At 42.2% G+C, this 15,198-nt stretch overlaps 1 protein-coding gene across 1 annotated transcript in view; it reads right to left on the reverse strand.

The window, feature by feature from the left end:
* Window positions 1–15,198, reverse strand: part of LOC106745414 (membralin-like) — a 99,319-nt gene that overhangs the window by 63,831 nt on the left and 20,290 nt on the right. Inside the window, exon 2 of the mRNA XM_014620994.1 lies at window positions 12,031–12,114. Coding sequence (XP_014476480.1) covers window positions 12,031–12,114 — 84 coding nt within the window. The remainder of the gene's footprint in view (window positions 1–12,030; window positions 12,115–15,198) is intronic.

Genomic DNA, 15,198 nt, shown 5'->3' on the forward strand with positions numbered 1-15,198 from the left:
GGGGAAGTCAAACCGTTTGGTCAAGATTTTTTTGTAGTTTTTCAAAAATATCTCTACAAGTCTCTTTTATCATCTTGCTTTTCATTAAAACAGTAAGAGTAATTCGGTTGGTGGAACTTAAAAACGTGATATTGGAAATCGCTTCCGTACCCGTGACACACGTAAACACTGCTAACTTCGACTTCGATTATCTCAGCATCGGTGCGGCCGCATTTTTTCCGTCAGATTTCTTTTTCGGTCAAATTTTACATGCGCTTAGATCCTGCGTATGCGTTTCGATTAATATGCCGTGAAAATTCCAAGAGCCTTCTGGAGAACAAATTCACGAGCCGTCTTGAAAGCGCCGAAGCGGCGTGAAAAGTTTCGACTGAAGTTGCTGGATGAACCCTGCCCCAGCGAACGTGTTAAAAAAGGAAGAAAAACACACGCGAAGAACGGCTCGACGCGAGTTATTCCGAGATAATTAGACCGAGCAAATGATTCACTCGAGGCTCGGGTCGAAGGTCGCGCGCGAGACGGACAGAGCAAACATGGCCACGGGGACGCGGCAAAGGAAGGACCGAAGGATCGTCACCCTTTGTTTGCGTTCGAACCAACGCCACGGCGGTGGTGCGCGCGGGTGTATATTCGAGAAAGAGCCGGAAAGCTCTCTCTCTCTCTCTCTCTCTCGGTTTTTGAAGAAATGCGCGCATAAGTCGCAAGAGGGTAGACGCGCACGTGTATTATGCGAGCGATAGCGAATCGTGGCAGTGCTAGATGAAGGCGAGACGCGGGCGAACGGCGAGGATGGATGGTCCCGGGACTAAGGGTGCGACGTTAGATAATTAGTTTCGCGATCGGACGCGCGCGAGGGACACGAAAAGAAAACAACGGGCCGCGGGAATGCTAATGAGCGGGCTCGTCGTCCCCCTCGCATCCCACTGAATGTACGCGACAAGATACAAAGGTACAAATCGACCGGCAGACGTGGCCCGACAGCGCTCACGGCGCTGCCTCGACAACGTGAGAAATTGCTTCTTAAGGGAGCGAGGGCGGCCGATTGTCTCGGTGAAGAAAAGAAAATCACTTATGCCGCTATTGTGACGATGCGATGCGACGTATCCCCAACGTCTCGCTCGTTGGAATTGCGCGCGGTCGCAGTCCGTATCGAATTATAGCGTCTTCACGGCGCCCATAGATTTCTCGGGTTCTGTAATGAAATTTAGAATCAAGCTCCTTCTTCCTCCCGCCCGTTCGCATCGTCGGGCGTGTCTCGAAGCGGGAAAACTCCGCGAATAAGAGAGGTAGGGTTGCTATTCCTCCTACTTCGCCTTTGGCCAAGTCCGATCATGCGATACCGCGATTTCGTTAACGACCACGCATGAATCAGTTACATACGTTCGAGCCGCGCCGAAAGGATCGTTAACGTCGGGTAATGCGCGGATAATGCACTCGTTTAAATGCATACTAGCCGGGCATTACCTCACCGTGCAGAGCCGAGCCTCCAGCGCGGTATCTCAGAGCTAAGAGCGTACGACGCGAATCGTCCGACTCTTACCTTCGATCTTACCACCTCCTTCTCTACCCCAACCCGGCTCGTCCTCTCAATTTTATAAAGACGCTTAAATTCCAACGGACTACGACCGAGGTTGCGACCAAGGCGGCCGGCAATCTCGCGCGGCGTTGAAATAGCGCGACTAACGTCGCGATTTACATCACCGGTTTTCCCCTTCCCGCTGCTGATTCTGCTGGCTGAAGAAACATCGATACTGCGTGTTGTTATTAGTCACAGAGGAGAAAAGTGCATCGATCCTCGCATTCGCAGAGAGAGAGAGAGAGAGAGAGCACAGAGTTTATTGTTTCATCTAGGGCGGGGATTAGAACAATCGGGGAGAATTAGAGAATATATTGTGTGTGAGAACCGAGTGTTATATAAGCGTAGATTACTTCGGATCCGCGTTATAAAAGAAATCCCGGGTATAGTAACACAGTAGGGAGATAATGATATAGCGTAAAGAATTAGTAAAAAAGAAAGTAAAAACAACGAAGAGATAAAGATAAATATGAGGATATAAAAGGGATTGAAAATGGAGGGCGTAGCAATGATAAAGAAAATTAAATGTTTTTCAAATTCCTATGTTGAAGAAGTCAAAAGGTTTAATGCAGATTATTTTGCAGCATCGCACGCTTTTCTAGATCAAAGAGATGCTGCATAAGTTCACGTCGAAAGATTCTAAAAGGCGTGCCGCTAATGAGTTCATCGGGTAGGAAATTCCAGAGGTACTTCAACTTCGAGCGTAAATGATTTTTTATAGACGTCGATACAAGTGTTAGGTTGTTGCAGATGAAACGGCCGTTTTTCATCATTCGAATTTCCCGACCGAATGAGTTCAGCTTTGTTTCATGCAGCTGCCGTTGCATATGTGAAAAGTATATGCCTCGCGCGTAAATTCGCACACAGGATCTTACTTTCGTCGCATTGTTTACACCGTTGAAAATCGCCGTTTCTTCGACATGGAAAGTAAGGAAATGCGAATAATATCCTCGTACAAATTCAAACTTGGTCATAGCGCGGCCGAGGCAACGGGAAACATAAACATTGCTTTTGGGGAAGGTTCTGCAAGTGATCGAGCCAACAGATGGTTGAAAAAGTTTCGGTCTGACGACTATTTCGATCGACAAGATGTATATAAAGTAAGTGGAATAAAAGTTTAAATTCAAAATTCGAAAATGGCCATTTCATCTGCATCTACTTAATATAACAATAGTGCAAATAATGACTCAAATAATTCTAATGATAGAAGGAAAAAAACATGAGATCATGCAAGACAGCATCTGAGTTTGCAAGATAATACAAAGTGAACGCTCTCTCATATAAAATTGTTATATGAGAGAAAGAAAGAAAGAGACACAACTGGTCAGCGGGAATTAATCAGTTCCTAGGTAAGTTGTTTCATGATGAAAGCGCGATTCGAGAAACTTTATTTACCCCGACATCTGGCTCGAGCTCAGAAGAAGGTTAAAACGAAAGCCACGAAGTGCTCAGATCGTATCGGGTCGGACGTTGGCGATGAATGATCGTGCGAAACACCAGCGTGATCGAGATTGACGGAGCAGCGCGATTATATAGAGACTGATTAAGAGAAAATCGGAAACTCTTGATCGAGCGTTTCCCTTTTTTCTCTTTTTCCGAGGATTCGGGAAGCTCTCCGAGACGAAATTTTGATGCTATTTTGACGTTCTCAAAGATAGCTTTTGAAGATAGCTTATGCCTACTTAGATGACCCACAAATTAATAAAAACTTTGACATTACCGGCACTTGGTAATTCCTCTTTGAAATTTTAAATTTTACACGGGCTAACAAATTAATATTCATATTCTGATACGTATAAGCAAGAATATATAATCTTGTATTCTCTGAAGATGAAGATAAAACTTAGATATTTACATGTAGAAATTCTATATAGCTTTACTAAAAATATGATATTCTTGTGTTATTCAAGAATAATTTTCGTGAGGGAAAAATATATTGGATAAAAAGAACGATAATCTCAAATTAAGAATTGTATCAGTTTAAAGATATCGTTCTTTTATCCAACATTTTTTCTTCTCTCTCTACATAGCATATTACAAATACGAAAACATTATTTTTTATTTTTCTTATTAATGCTATTTTTATGCATTAGTTGATCTAATAGAAATACAGATAATAGAAAGGGGTATACATATAAATATTTAAATATGTATATATGTATCTCGAATATTACTTAATAAATTATGAACTTTACACCATTGTATTTTCAATACAAAATGGTCAATTATTTCAAATTTATATATAATATTTGCATATTAATCTTTAATACCATGGTAGCTTTCATCAAAATCTTATTTTTAGTTTAGTTAGGAAAATATAACAATATAAAAATTAAAATTAAAAATAACACACTAATCTTAAGTAACGTGTATAAAAAGTATTAACTTTAACTATAAATATCTCAACTCTCGAATGTTCAATCTTTTTTCTAATTACACGGGTGATGAGTTAGATAATATTTCAATATATATGTAATGCGAGTTTCACGGAATTCTTATCAAACTCTCTTCGCTTTACAATCTTCTTTGTGAAATAACTTTTGGTCCAGGCTCTGAATTACCGTCAAACTTTTGGTGTCATTTTTAAATGTAATATAGAGATTAATTTGTAATTTCCCACAACTTTCTTTCATTATTTTAAGTTATAGATAAGTTATATATATATAGATATATATAGATATATATAGATAAGTTATAGATAATGCATCTTTAACCCTCCGAACATATTATGGGTCAGATAGACCCGGTGAGTTGTATTTGAAGAGCTACAGCAATGAGAAGAAGTGTGTCGAAAATTCGAATTTTTTTCAGTAACTTAAAACGCGATTTTCTATGAACGCACAGTCAAACATTAAAGTAAAAGAGTTACATTTTGTTCTAGAATTTTATCAACCTCTTTCCTTTCACAGTTTTCCACATAAAGAATTTAGAAAATCGCGCAGGATCAATATAAAACCCTCTTTGTGCGATGCGAGCGACTTTTCGGGAATGAGCGATCGAAGATTCAGCATAAGATCAAGATTTCGACTGGGGTCTCTGCTGTCTCGAGCGAGTCCGGTTCTTTTTGAATCGGCCTGCGACACCGGTCGGTCTATAGAGTGGATTCGCCGGTCGTAACTAATTCGCGGTCGTGACACGCGCGACACGCACGGCCGGATCGGCATTCGTGTAATTGGCCGCGCGTTACACGGTTCGCGCGGTCCACGATTTTCGCACCGATGCGCGCGCGGTATCGGCCGATTGAGTGCGACCTCCGATCTTGTAAATATCAACGACTGCGAATTTAACGCGCGCGTTTCGCGCGATAACACGCACGAAAGGCATTTCGGCAGCACGACGATTTTTCCCACGTTCATCTCCTTCGGATACGTCAAATTGAACGGAACTGTCGGTCACGTGAACTCTTTGACGACAAGCGAGCCTAAAAAACCGGACGCGCTTACGCACATCCGTATCGTGCTGATTCGCAATGTGACGCAACACGAGCGTGCACACACACGCGAGAGGGCGAAATAATAGCGAAACGGACGGTGCGCGCGCCTTCTGAAGAGACGGCAGCTAATAATGTGGTTAATCAATGGTCAACTGTGTATGGCCATCGCTCACGTGTCATCGGCATCGAGTAGAGCTGGGCCGGTGTGCCAATATTGCGCGCGGCCCGACGCAGAACTCGCGGCATCTAATGGACATAATATTTCCCGCTGACCGACCACCGGGAACACGTTTCGAGCGTGATCGGACGCGAGATTGGACGTATTTGGCTTTGATCGTGCGCGGAAATAAACACGAGAGAGAGAGAGAGAGAGAGATGGGAGGACCTGCTCGTGTCCTTACGGATTCTTCCGTCGACAAAATTTCCGAGAGCGCGTGAACATGAAATATGAACAGTGACATTCATATTTCCGCGACGTCTCGCGATGTTTCGACTCAAATGCTAACGCTAATTACAAATTCACTCCTCCGGCCTCGCTCTCTCTCTCTCTCTCTCATTCTCTCTGTCTTCAAGAGAAACCGTCGCACACGGCTGTATAAACTCGCAGATCTCCTGCTTTCGCGGGAGGAGCGGCCGTCGACGAGATAATTAGCAGCGAAATCGTACTCGTCAAAGCGGTCTTGGAAGATTTAGTCAAGGACCAATCAGCGTCCGCATTAACCGTCGTACGTCAGGAGCAGAGCGGCATCGCAGAGCGGCGAATCCCGATCAAATTATCCGCCGCTATACCGGGATCTTCGCCGCCGCCGCCGCCGCCGCCCGGTGCTACATTGTGCGGTGGCGGAGACAGAAGCGGCTTTAGAGCCGGCGTACGTAGGCTACGGGCTATAGTTTAATCTGGCCTAGCGCGAAAGCCATGATCTAGCCATTCCATGTCGGCACCTGGCATGTACGTGGCGGCGGCGCGCTCGCCAATTATGCGCGGCGTTACGCGCTGAGTGCGTATCTACGTTTCGCGTATTAACATCGAGAAGAATGCACGACGATGAGAGATCGGTAGTTCGTTGTTCTGAAGGTGACAGTGCCAGATGTAAAAAAGGCCAAATAGGTGCTTCTATAATGGCAAATTGATTTACCAATTGTAATGTTTCGTTGATTATATTTTACTTTTTACAATATTCTGTCAGATTTTTGTGGAAAAGCAGCTGACGACCGTCCTAAATACTGCGAACATTTCAAGCTAAGAATATACAGGGTATCTCCGACCTCGTCGCCTTAATTTTACCGATAGGATAAACTTCTCTGAGCAATTTGAAGGTAATTTTTCGTATTGAGAAAGTCGAGAGAGAGAGAGAGAGAGAGAGAAAAGGGATAATATATTATTCACAACGACTTTTCGATATTCAATATAACATCTTTATAGTTAAATCCTAAAATAAGATTTCGTTAAAGTTAATAAAAGGAAAATTGGCAAGCACTTCATTTGAGTTATTAAAGGCTATCCGCTTTAACATACAAACGGCCGAACGCGGCGTTCACGCGCGCGTAGAAAATATGCTAATACGCATACGGCGGCTCCGCCGACGTTGTACGCAGATAAACGGAATGGCACGGGCGCAAGCGTGTTCTGACCGTCTCTGAAAATGTGTTTACAGCGTGTTAGGCGGTCGATCATGCGTCACTGATGCACAGAGGCGCCGCAGTGCCTTCGTTCTTTGACATTCCATTATGCAAAATCGTCTTCCGCCGTCGTACCGCCGACGCCGAATGCCGAACGACGCGCGGACGATTTGACGTGAATTCACGCTGATGATGCTGCAGCCAACCGCCAGACAAAATACTGCCCATCAACGACGAACGCGCGGCAACGAAAATTGAAAAAGAACACGGCCGGCCGCGGACAGACGCGAGGAAAACGTCAGCACGAAGGTGTCGCTCGTGGTACGATCCTGCGACGAAACTCTGTTCTAACGTCCATCGAGGAAAAAGGGTGAAAGAATCGGTGAGAAACGGCCCTTCGGCGAAAGGTCTGTCCTTTCTGCCTGAACCAGGCTGCATATTTTGTCGTTGGAGCGAAACAATATATACAGGGTGAATGGCTGATATTCATACCCTGGTGTGAAATTTCGAGCATTTTTTGACTAGAAATTAATTAGATGGATGTCTAGGAAAATTGCACGTATTTTTAGCACAGGTAGAATAGGTGGTTTTATATTTGAGATTGTTTTCAGTTGATTTCCAGATAACCGTAGCCAACGAAACGGACAATATATTACCTGACAAGTATAAGGATGAATTTAAATCGATCTTAAAATCTTTTTGAAAACTTTTTACTTCTTTAAATATCTCAAATATAAGATCCGACTGCGAATACCGGCCAATAATTATTACCCGCTTACATAATTTCGAAATATGAGAACGGAGGAAAAATGTATCCAATGGAAATCGCATTGATATTAATGGTCCCTGTAATGGATGACATGTAAATGTAAACTTTTGTTTCATATTTTCAGTCGTTAGTAAAATATTTCTCTTTTTTTTTTTGAAGATGTACAAGATGCACGGAAAAAATGCTGTTGAATCAATGGAATTTCCAACAGCGGGTGTAATTGGAATGGATTTCCTTGATTTAACAGCGATATTATTGAAACTTATTGAAATTATTTAAACTATTGTTATCGAATCAAGAAGATTTACTCCAATTGTGCGCGCCGTTAGAAATTCTATTGATTCGACAGCAGTTATTTTTTTCCATATGCTAATAATTATCGCCTCATTCTCCGCAACCTAGGAACAAAGGTACGAAGCCAGCTGAAAAGAACACCTGAGTCGAAATTTCGACCCTGCGATAAACTTTTAATTCTACAACATATGGTAAAAGCTGAGGTAAAATAAGTTCAATTTCAATTCTATTAATATCATTTACTCCTACTTTGAGCCTGGTGATGTCTTAACCCTTTGCACTCCAGCTTAGTAATGCATAGAGGCTATTAGTTCCAAGTACATACCTATGATGTAGAAGAAAAATAGAGTCGTTTCAATAAAACAAAATTTTTATTTCTTAGCTATTTTATAACAAAACATATTCTAACTTATATTATAAAAGAAAAACATAAATTTTAGGACTTAAAATTTCTTAAAGTGCCGAGGCAGCAAAACAACCATGTCGCCGCTACGGCGACAGCGGAGTGCAAAGGGTTAAATTTCCGTCTTCGCTGTTTCAGCGTCAGAACAGATTGGTGAAGATAGCATTGAAATGAAATCTGGATAATTAAAAGTTCAAGAGAGAAATTAATAAGTGTCAGTATCGTAAAAGTAGGCTTTTATTAATCTACATTTCACCCCAAAACGGCGCAAATGATCTTAATAAACGTCAAACCAGCATCAATATTTCGACTCAGGCAGGTGTAAATTTTCGGACAGGCGAAACAAAACATCGACACGGGAGAATCGCTCGCTCGTCAGCTTGTATGAACGTCATTTCTCGCGTGAAAGAACATCCGAGGAATATCTTAAAGCATTCCGGATGTGACTCCGACTATCCGTCGAATACGCGCCTCGCCTTTTATGCTTATTATCGCAGAGAAATCTGGAAAAATTGAAAAGCCGGGATAAAGAGGAAGAAACAAGAGAGGATATATCCTCTTTGACCGGAGGTAACATGCGGCGCGGGAACGAGGGACGGCGAGAGGGGTTCGGGGGAGACCGGGAGAGCCGCGGGATGACGGATGGAGAGCAGGAAGCGACACAGGAACCGGAACCTATTACTCCAGATAACAACTTCCCTAAGGCTTCCTTTTCCTACCCTCGACTACATCCACTCGATATATACACGTACGTATGTATATACGTGCGTATATACGTTTCGATTTTTGTACATACGATCCTTGGCGATCCTTGGCAATCCTTGAGCGAACTCGGGTACGGCAGGGGAGAGTGCGGAACCCGGAAATTTACCACTTCTGTTGCCATTTTCCTCGGCGGCCGCCTGCCGCGCAACTGGTGGTATACGTATAAACGAGCGGAGCACTGGCTATCTTGATCGAAATCTGCTGGATACAGTCGCGACCTCGATATCTACCCACCCAGCAGCCATTAATCCGCAACTAACGACGCTCCTTTCATATCAAACGAGAAAGAAAAACATACCGCTTCGTCGATCACGAGTCGAGCGACTCACGAATACACAGTCATCGTCTCACGCCATCCAAATTTCCGCCGACCTATTCCCGAAATAGCTCTTCGGGACGCATTCGGGATTAGTCATGCAGAAAAAAATTAATATCAATTCAAGACTCATATACTTATATATAATCAAGAGTAAAACTTGGTCTTATACGAAGAATAAAATTTGCTTCTATATACATAAAGAAATCTTATATAATTCCACTAAAAATATCATATTTTTGTTATTCACGAATAATCTCCATGAATTGGGAGGAAAAAAATACTGAATAGAAAGAACGATATCATCAAATATAAGAATTGTGTTAGTTGGAAGATATCGTTCTATCAAATACTTTTTCCTTCCTACTTATAAAAATTCTTGAATAACAAGAATATGATGTAGTGAAATTATATAGAATTTCTTCAGGTAAGAACACATTTTACCTTTACACATATTATATATCTTTATTATATATATTTATCTTATGAGATTATCTATTCTTGCTCGCGTATATGAGAATATCGGTTATAATTATATAATAATCGGTATAATTATATAATTTTTTAAATAAAATACGAATAATAAAATACGAAATAAAATAAAATACAAATGTGTGTGTGTATGCGCATCATATTATCCACATATAATATTCACATATGATACATCATCTTACTCCTTACAGTAATCACTGTATCTACTCATTCAATTAAAAAAAAATAGTGCAGTACGAGAAAAATAATAATATATTATTATATGCGTTTTCAGTACACGTTATACAGTAGTTTCAGAGAAAGTGAAAATATTTACCGTAATTATACTTAATTCTTTATGAAGAAATATCACGAAGTTACACACGAGTGTATCCAAAATACACCCAAAATATACTAAAATACACCAATATAAATACATTTGTCATTATATTATCTTCTTTCGTTGACAAATCGAAGTTACACTACAACTGATTATTTATTATTATGTTTATACAGGGATTAAAAGCCTCTAATAAGTTAGATGCCGATTCGTCATTTGATATTAGCTTAAAAAAATGAATAAATCATCATCTTACGCAATCATCATCGTATCTCACTTTCCTCTACAACTCTCTGTCCCAACTGAGTTTTCGTCTGGTGACGGGAAATTCAGTTACATTAACGAAGTTGTTTTTTCCGTGTGCGTACCGAGAGTATCCGTGTTCATGATCGCGCGTCGGTCGCCTAAAACTCGTTACCGACTAAAAGAGGCACCGCTTTCGGTCACAGAGCGTTCTACATATAAGCGCGCAAAAGCAACAACCGGCAGGAACGAAGATCGCGAATCCACTTTTATCGATGTTTTCGGAGCCGTCGGATGGAGGAGGGAATTAGTGATGTACTTTAGGCAGGTCAATTGGACCTGCATTGGTGGCAGCGGACACGCGAAGCGTGAAGAGGAGATTCGGGTCGAAATGGAAATGGGCGTCGCGCGCGCGGCAGCCGCCGCCACTGCTGCTGCTAAATGGACTCCGGAGCGGGTTACCCAACTGTTGCGCCTTCATCAGAAATTTATGCAGAATCTCGGGTTAACCGTCCCGGCCAATCAGCTTTGTAACTGAGCTAACGTCGTACCGACGAGAGAACGAGAGCGAAGGCAAGCCTGATTTAGTAAAAAGGTATTTAATATTTCACACGTGCACGGCTTACGTCGCGAACAAGCTCCGACATAGTTTCGTGCTTGCTGCTCGAGAGCAAGATAGAAAGAGAAAGAGAGAGAGGAAGAGAGAGAGAGAAAAAGATTCGTCATCGATTGATCAACCGTAACCAAAGCGGATGAGTCATTTTTCCTGTCGAGCTATTTCCGAGCGGCTTTCGATGTAGGAACGACGACTGTAACACGCATGAGTGTTTAAGAGACGCCGAAGGATGAGAGAACGGCGAAAGCCACACACGCACGGCTATTTGGACGTTAGGTAAACTTGATTTCCGCGCGAAGGTCGCGTTCTCTACGATTTATTTTCATTAAACGAGAGGGGGAACGCAAGAAGAGAACGTTACACGCGCAATATAAAGCTAATTTTTCCAACATCCTCGATTCTTCCTTAAAACAAACGAGATTACCCCATTTACGAGGAAAAACACGGTGAGAGAAAGAGTGATAAAGTAATTAGAATGTCACGGAAATATTCCCCGCCGAATGTGCGTGCGTGCGTGCGTGCGTGCGTGCGTGCGTGCGTGCGTGCGTGCGTGCGTGCGTGCGTGCGTGCGTGCGTGCGTGCGTGCGTGCGTGCGTGCGTGCGTGCGTGCGTGCGTGCGTGCGTGCGTGCGTGCGTGCGTGCGTGCGTGCGTGCGTGCGTGCGTGCGTGCGTGCGTGCGTGCGTGCGTGCGTGCGTGCGTGCGTGCGTGCGTGCGTGCGTGCGTGCGTGCGTGCGTGCGTGCGTGCGTGCGTGCGTGCGTGCGTGCGTGCGTGCGTGCGTGCGTGCGTGCGTGCGTGCGTGCGTGCGTGCGTGCGTGCGTGCGTGCGTGCGTGCGTGCGTGCGTGCGTGCGTGCGTGCGTGCGTGCGTGCGTGCGTGCGTGCGTGCGTGCGTGCGTGCGTGCGTGCGTGCGTGCGTGCGTGCGTGCGTGCGTGCGTGCGTGCGTGCGTGCGTGCGTGCGTGCGTGCGTGCGTGCGTGCGTGCGTGCGTGCGTGCGTGCGTGCGTGCGTGCGTGCGTGCGTGCGTGCGTGCGTGCGTGCGTGCGTGCGTGCGTGCGTGCGTGCGTGCGTGCGTGCGTGCGTGCGTGCGTGCGTGCGTGCGTGCGTGCGTGCGTGCGTGCGTGCGTGCGTGCGTGCGTGCGTGCGCGCGTGCGTGTAGATCTCTGAGAAATGGACTATAAAAGACTTACCCACTAGTGCCAAAATTACTGTCAACAGGGAAGCCGCTGGCAATGACACGGTCAGGTTGAACTCCAGCATTTGTATAAGGTCCACTGAAACAGAAAAAAAACAACAAGACGCGTGTTTTAGCATCGTGCTCGTCGCGTAGATATAGCAGCTACAATAGGAGGGCTATAATTGCAGGTGTTGATTACAACATCGCTTATTTCAACAGATTGCAACAGTGATAATTTCCACATAGTTTCCTCTTCGAGAAAATCCATGCAAGTTGTTACACCTACATTGAGAGAAATCCCATTAAAATTATAGTTATCTTTGGCAACTCTTCTTCTGGTTGTAAATCAAAAAATGGTAATACAGTAACACTCCGGTTTCAAGTCCGATTTTCGAAGCTGCAGGAGTATAAAAATTTATAATCCTCTACGATAGAGTAGTTGTCTAATTATCCGCCTGCTGCATGCACAAACGCAAGAAGATGTGCATGCATAATTTTGATCAAAAGCAATTTGATAACACCTAACCTATTTGTCTCTCGTGCATAACATAGCCCGGGAATAGGCGCATGAGACTAATTAACGCTAGTTATCAAGCCAAATGTCGATTATAGCTGACGTTTTAATATTTATCGTTATTCTCGTAATATTCATATTAAAGACACAACGTTGCTATAAACCGCTTTGCGCTATGATCGCTTTATAATAGAAAAATTAAAAAGCGAAAGAATATTAAAAAATGGATAATAATATAATTCATTTTTTTAGGAGCAAAAAAAAATCGCAAACTTTATCCTGTTGTTATGTATGAAATATTTTATTTTACTAGTTCACTAACTTAATGCGGTGCGTCAGTAAAACATCGAACATAGATACTCGTACGATCAACTGTAGCGAGCTACATGTTCAATTACTCGACTGTCCATTGAGCATTAATGTAAGAGAGACTTTAAGTAGTGTTAGTGAAAATATATGTGGAAAGGAAAGAGCTTATAACCGGAAGAAATAAGAAGAATTAGAAAGAAGTCGTTCTGTAGCAATATAAAATTATTATCACTTACACTACAGTAACATTCTTATTAGAAAAATAATTCTCCCTTACTATAATTTTTTTCATTTATGCGATTATAGTTACACAGAAAAAAGTGCTAGAGATTCAAGTAAATAATTACTCTAATACTCTTTAGCAAATTTTTATTAAGATCAAGTAAATATTACTTAAATATAGAAAAAAGTGCTAAATTCAAATAATATTTATATAATTCAAGTAAAAATTTGCTGAGCAATATTGGAGTAATTATTTACCTGAATCTAGTACTTTTTTTATGTGTACAAATATTAAAAATTCGCTTCTCAGTGCGCTGTTGTATCAATAGAATTGGTCAATAACGTCATAATTGGAATAAATCTTCTTAATTCAATAGCAACATAGTTTAAATTAATATATCATACATTGTTTTAACAACTGAAATATTGGTCACAATAATATTGCTATTGAATCAAGAAGATTTACTTCAATTGTGACGCTTAATCAATTCCATCGATGTGCAATAGTACTTTCTTTCACATATATTTAACATATATTATTATTATACGTCGAATTGCTTCTTTATTTATAGTAACGCATTTTTAAAACATAGTCCTCCTAACTACAATTCTTTCACTTATGTGATTATAGTATTATGATATTTATAGATTATGGTATTTATATAAATACCAAACATTCCTTTTTCGGTATAGAAAACCATTACACACGAGCACATATACAGTCCCTGTCCATATTATTAGACGCACCTTAATTTTTTACATTTCATTGATTTCCAAGGACCAGCTTTATAGTACGGTTCATCTATCGATCGAATTATGTTGAGGAACTGCTATTTTATAAAAAGTATTTTTCATTATGTCACTTCATTTGGCTATTACAATAATCTTGAACAAATATGGACCCGCGCTAGTTGCATTATTGATAATAACGAGAACAGACGTGACTTTTCACAGTGTGTGTCAATTGAAATTTAGTTTTATTTTTGTTCATTTATGACTTGAAACTTCAAATTCCTTGTTTACTAACTAGAAGAATAAATTTTCGTGTGAAAAATATTAATATTGTTTACATAAATTATGAGTGAAACAAGTGATTTGACACTTCAGAAGGTTGCAGAAGTAAAAGATCAACACCGAAAATGATTCTAATCGAGTAGAGATAAAATTAGTAGCCTTCCTTCTCCTCCCAACCTGTGTTCTATTAAAAAATTAAAGTGCGCTTAATAATACGGCCGGGAGCTCAATGTTTATGTGCGTGCGTGTAGTGGTTTAAATTCCTCGCAAAGATAAGACGCTCTATGGAAATCGTTATTCTAGTCGAGGAAGAACTCGAATTTAATATTTATCAGGCACATCGTGGTGGTGAGGCGACTTCGTGCGAAGGAACGGAAGGTTATTACACAAGTTCAGCAACACTGTGAAGGAATCGTGTCGCGTTCGACGACGAGAGACGACTCAAAGCTCGATACGAATTAATTTCGAAACTTCGTCAATCTTGATTTAAATTCCATGAAACTTTCTATATCGGCGCTTTAAGCGGCCGCGCCTCCGTACGCGATGTGTATTGATTTATTCCTCACGCGCGCGTCTCTCAGCCGCGTACAAATATACCCGAAACGTCGGAGGATGTACGCGAGTGATCTCGCTCGCTATCGAAAGAGAGAAGAAGAGAGAGAGAGAGAGAGAGAGAAAGGGAGGAGGAAAAAAAGAGAGAAAGAGAGAGAAAGAAGAGAGAGCGTGTCTCCTTTTCCCCCAACCCCGTGGTTACATTATCGTGGCGCGGCTGCGGCTGCTGTCGCCGTCGTTTTGATTTAAGAGCGCGGAGTGACAACTTTGTGTTTACGACTCTTTCGGATAATCACCGCGTCGACCCGCTGCAGGCGTCGTAAGGAAAGCCGAGATTCAAGGATAGATTAAAAATTCATAATCGCGCCCGGGCGCCATGGGTGCAACAAAGCAATTAAAAAGTTAATACCGTCACTCGCGCTGGACGGCCGCCGCGGCCACAGCCCCGTAGAGCGAGCCGTGCCTTCTTTATAGGGCACGCAGTATCGTACTTTACAAATTTGCGCGCGACACTCCTCCTCTGGCGGTTCAATTTAATGAATTTTAGATTTTAACTTATCATCCACTAAC

This window comes from Dinoponera quadriceps, unplaced genomic scaffold, assembly GCF_001313825.1.
Source record: "Dinoponera quadriceps isolate SergipeBrazil2010 unplaced genomic scaffold, ASM131382v1 scaffold1651, whole genome shotgun sequence".
Lineage (NCBI taxonomy): Eukaryota > Metazoa > Arthropoda > Insecta > Hymenoptera > Formicidae > Dinoponera > Dinoponera quadriceps.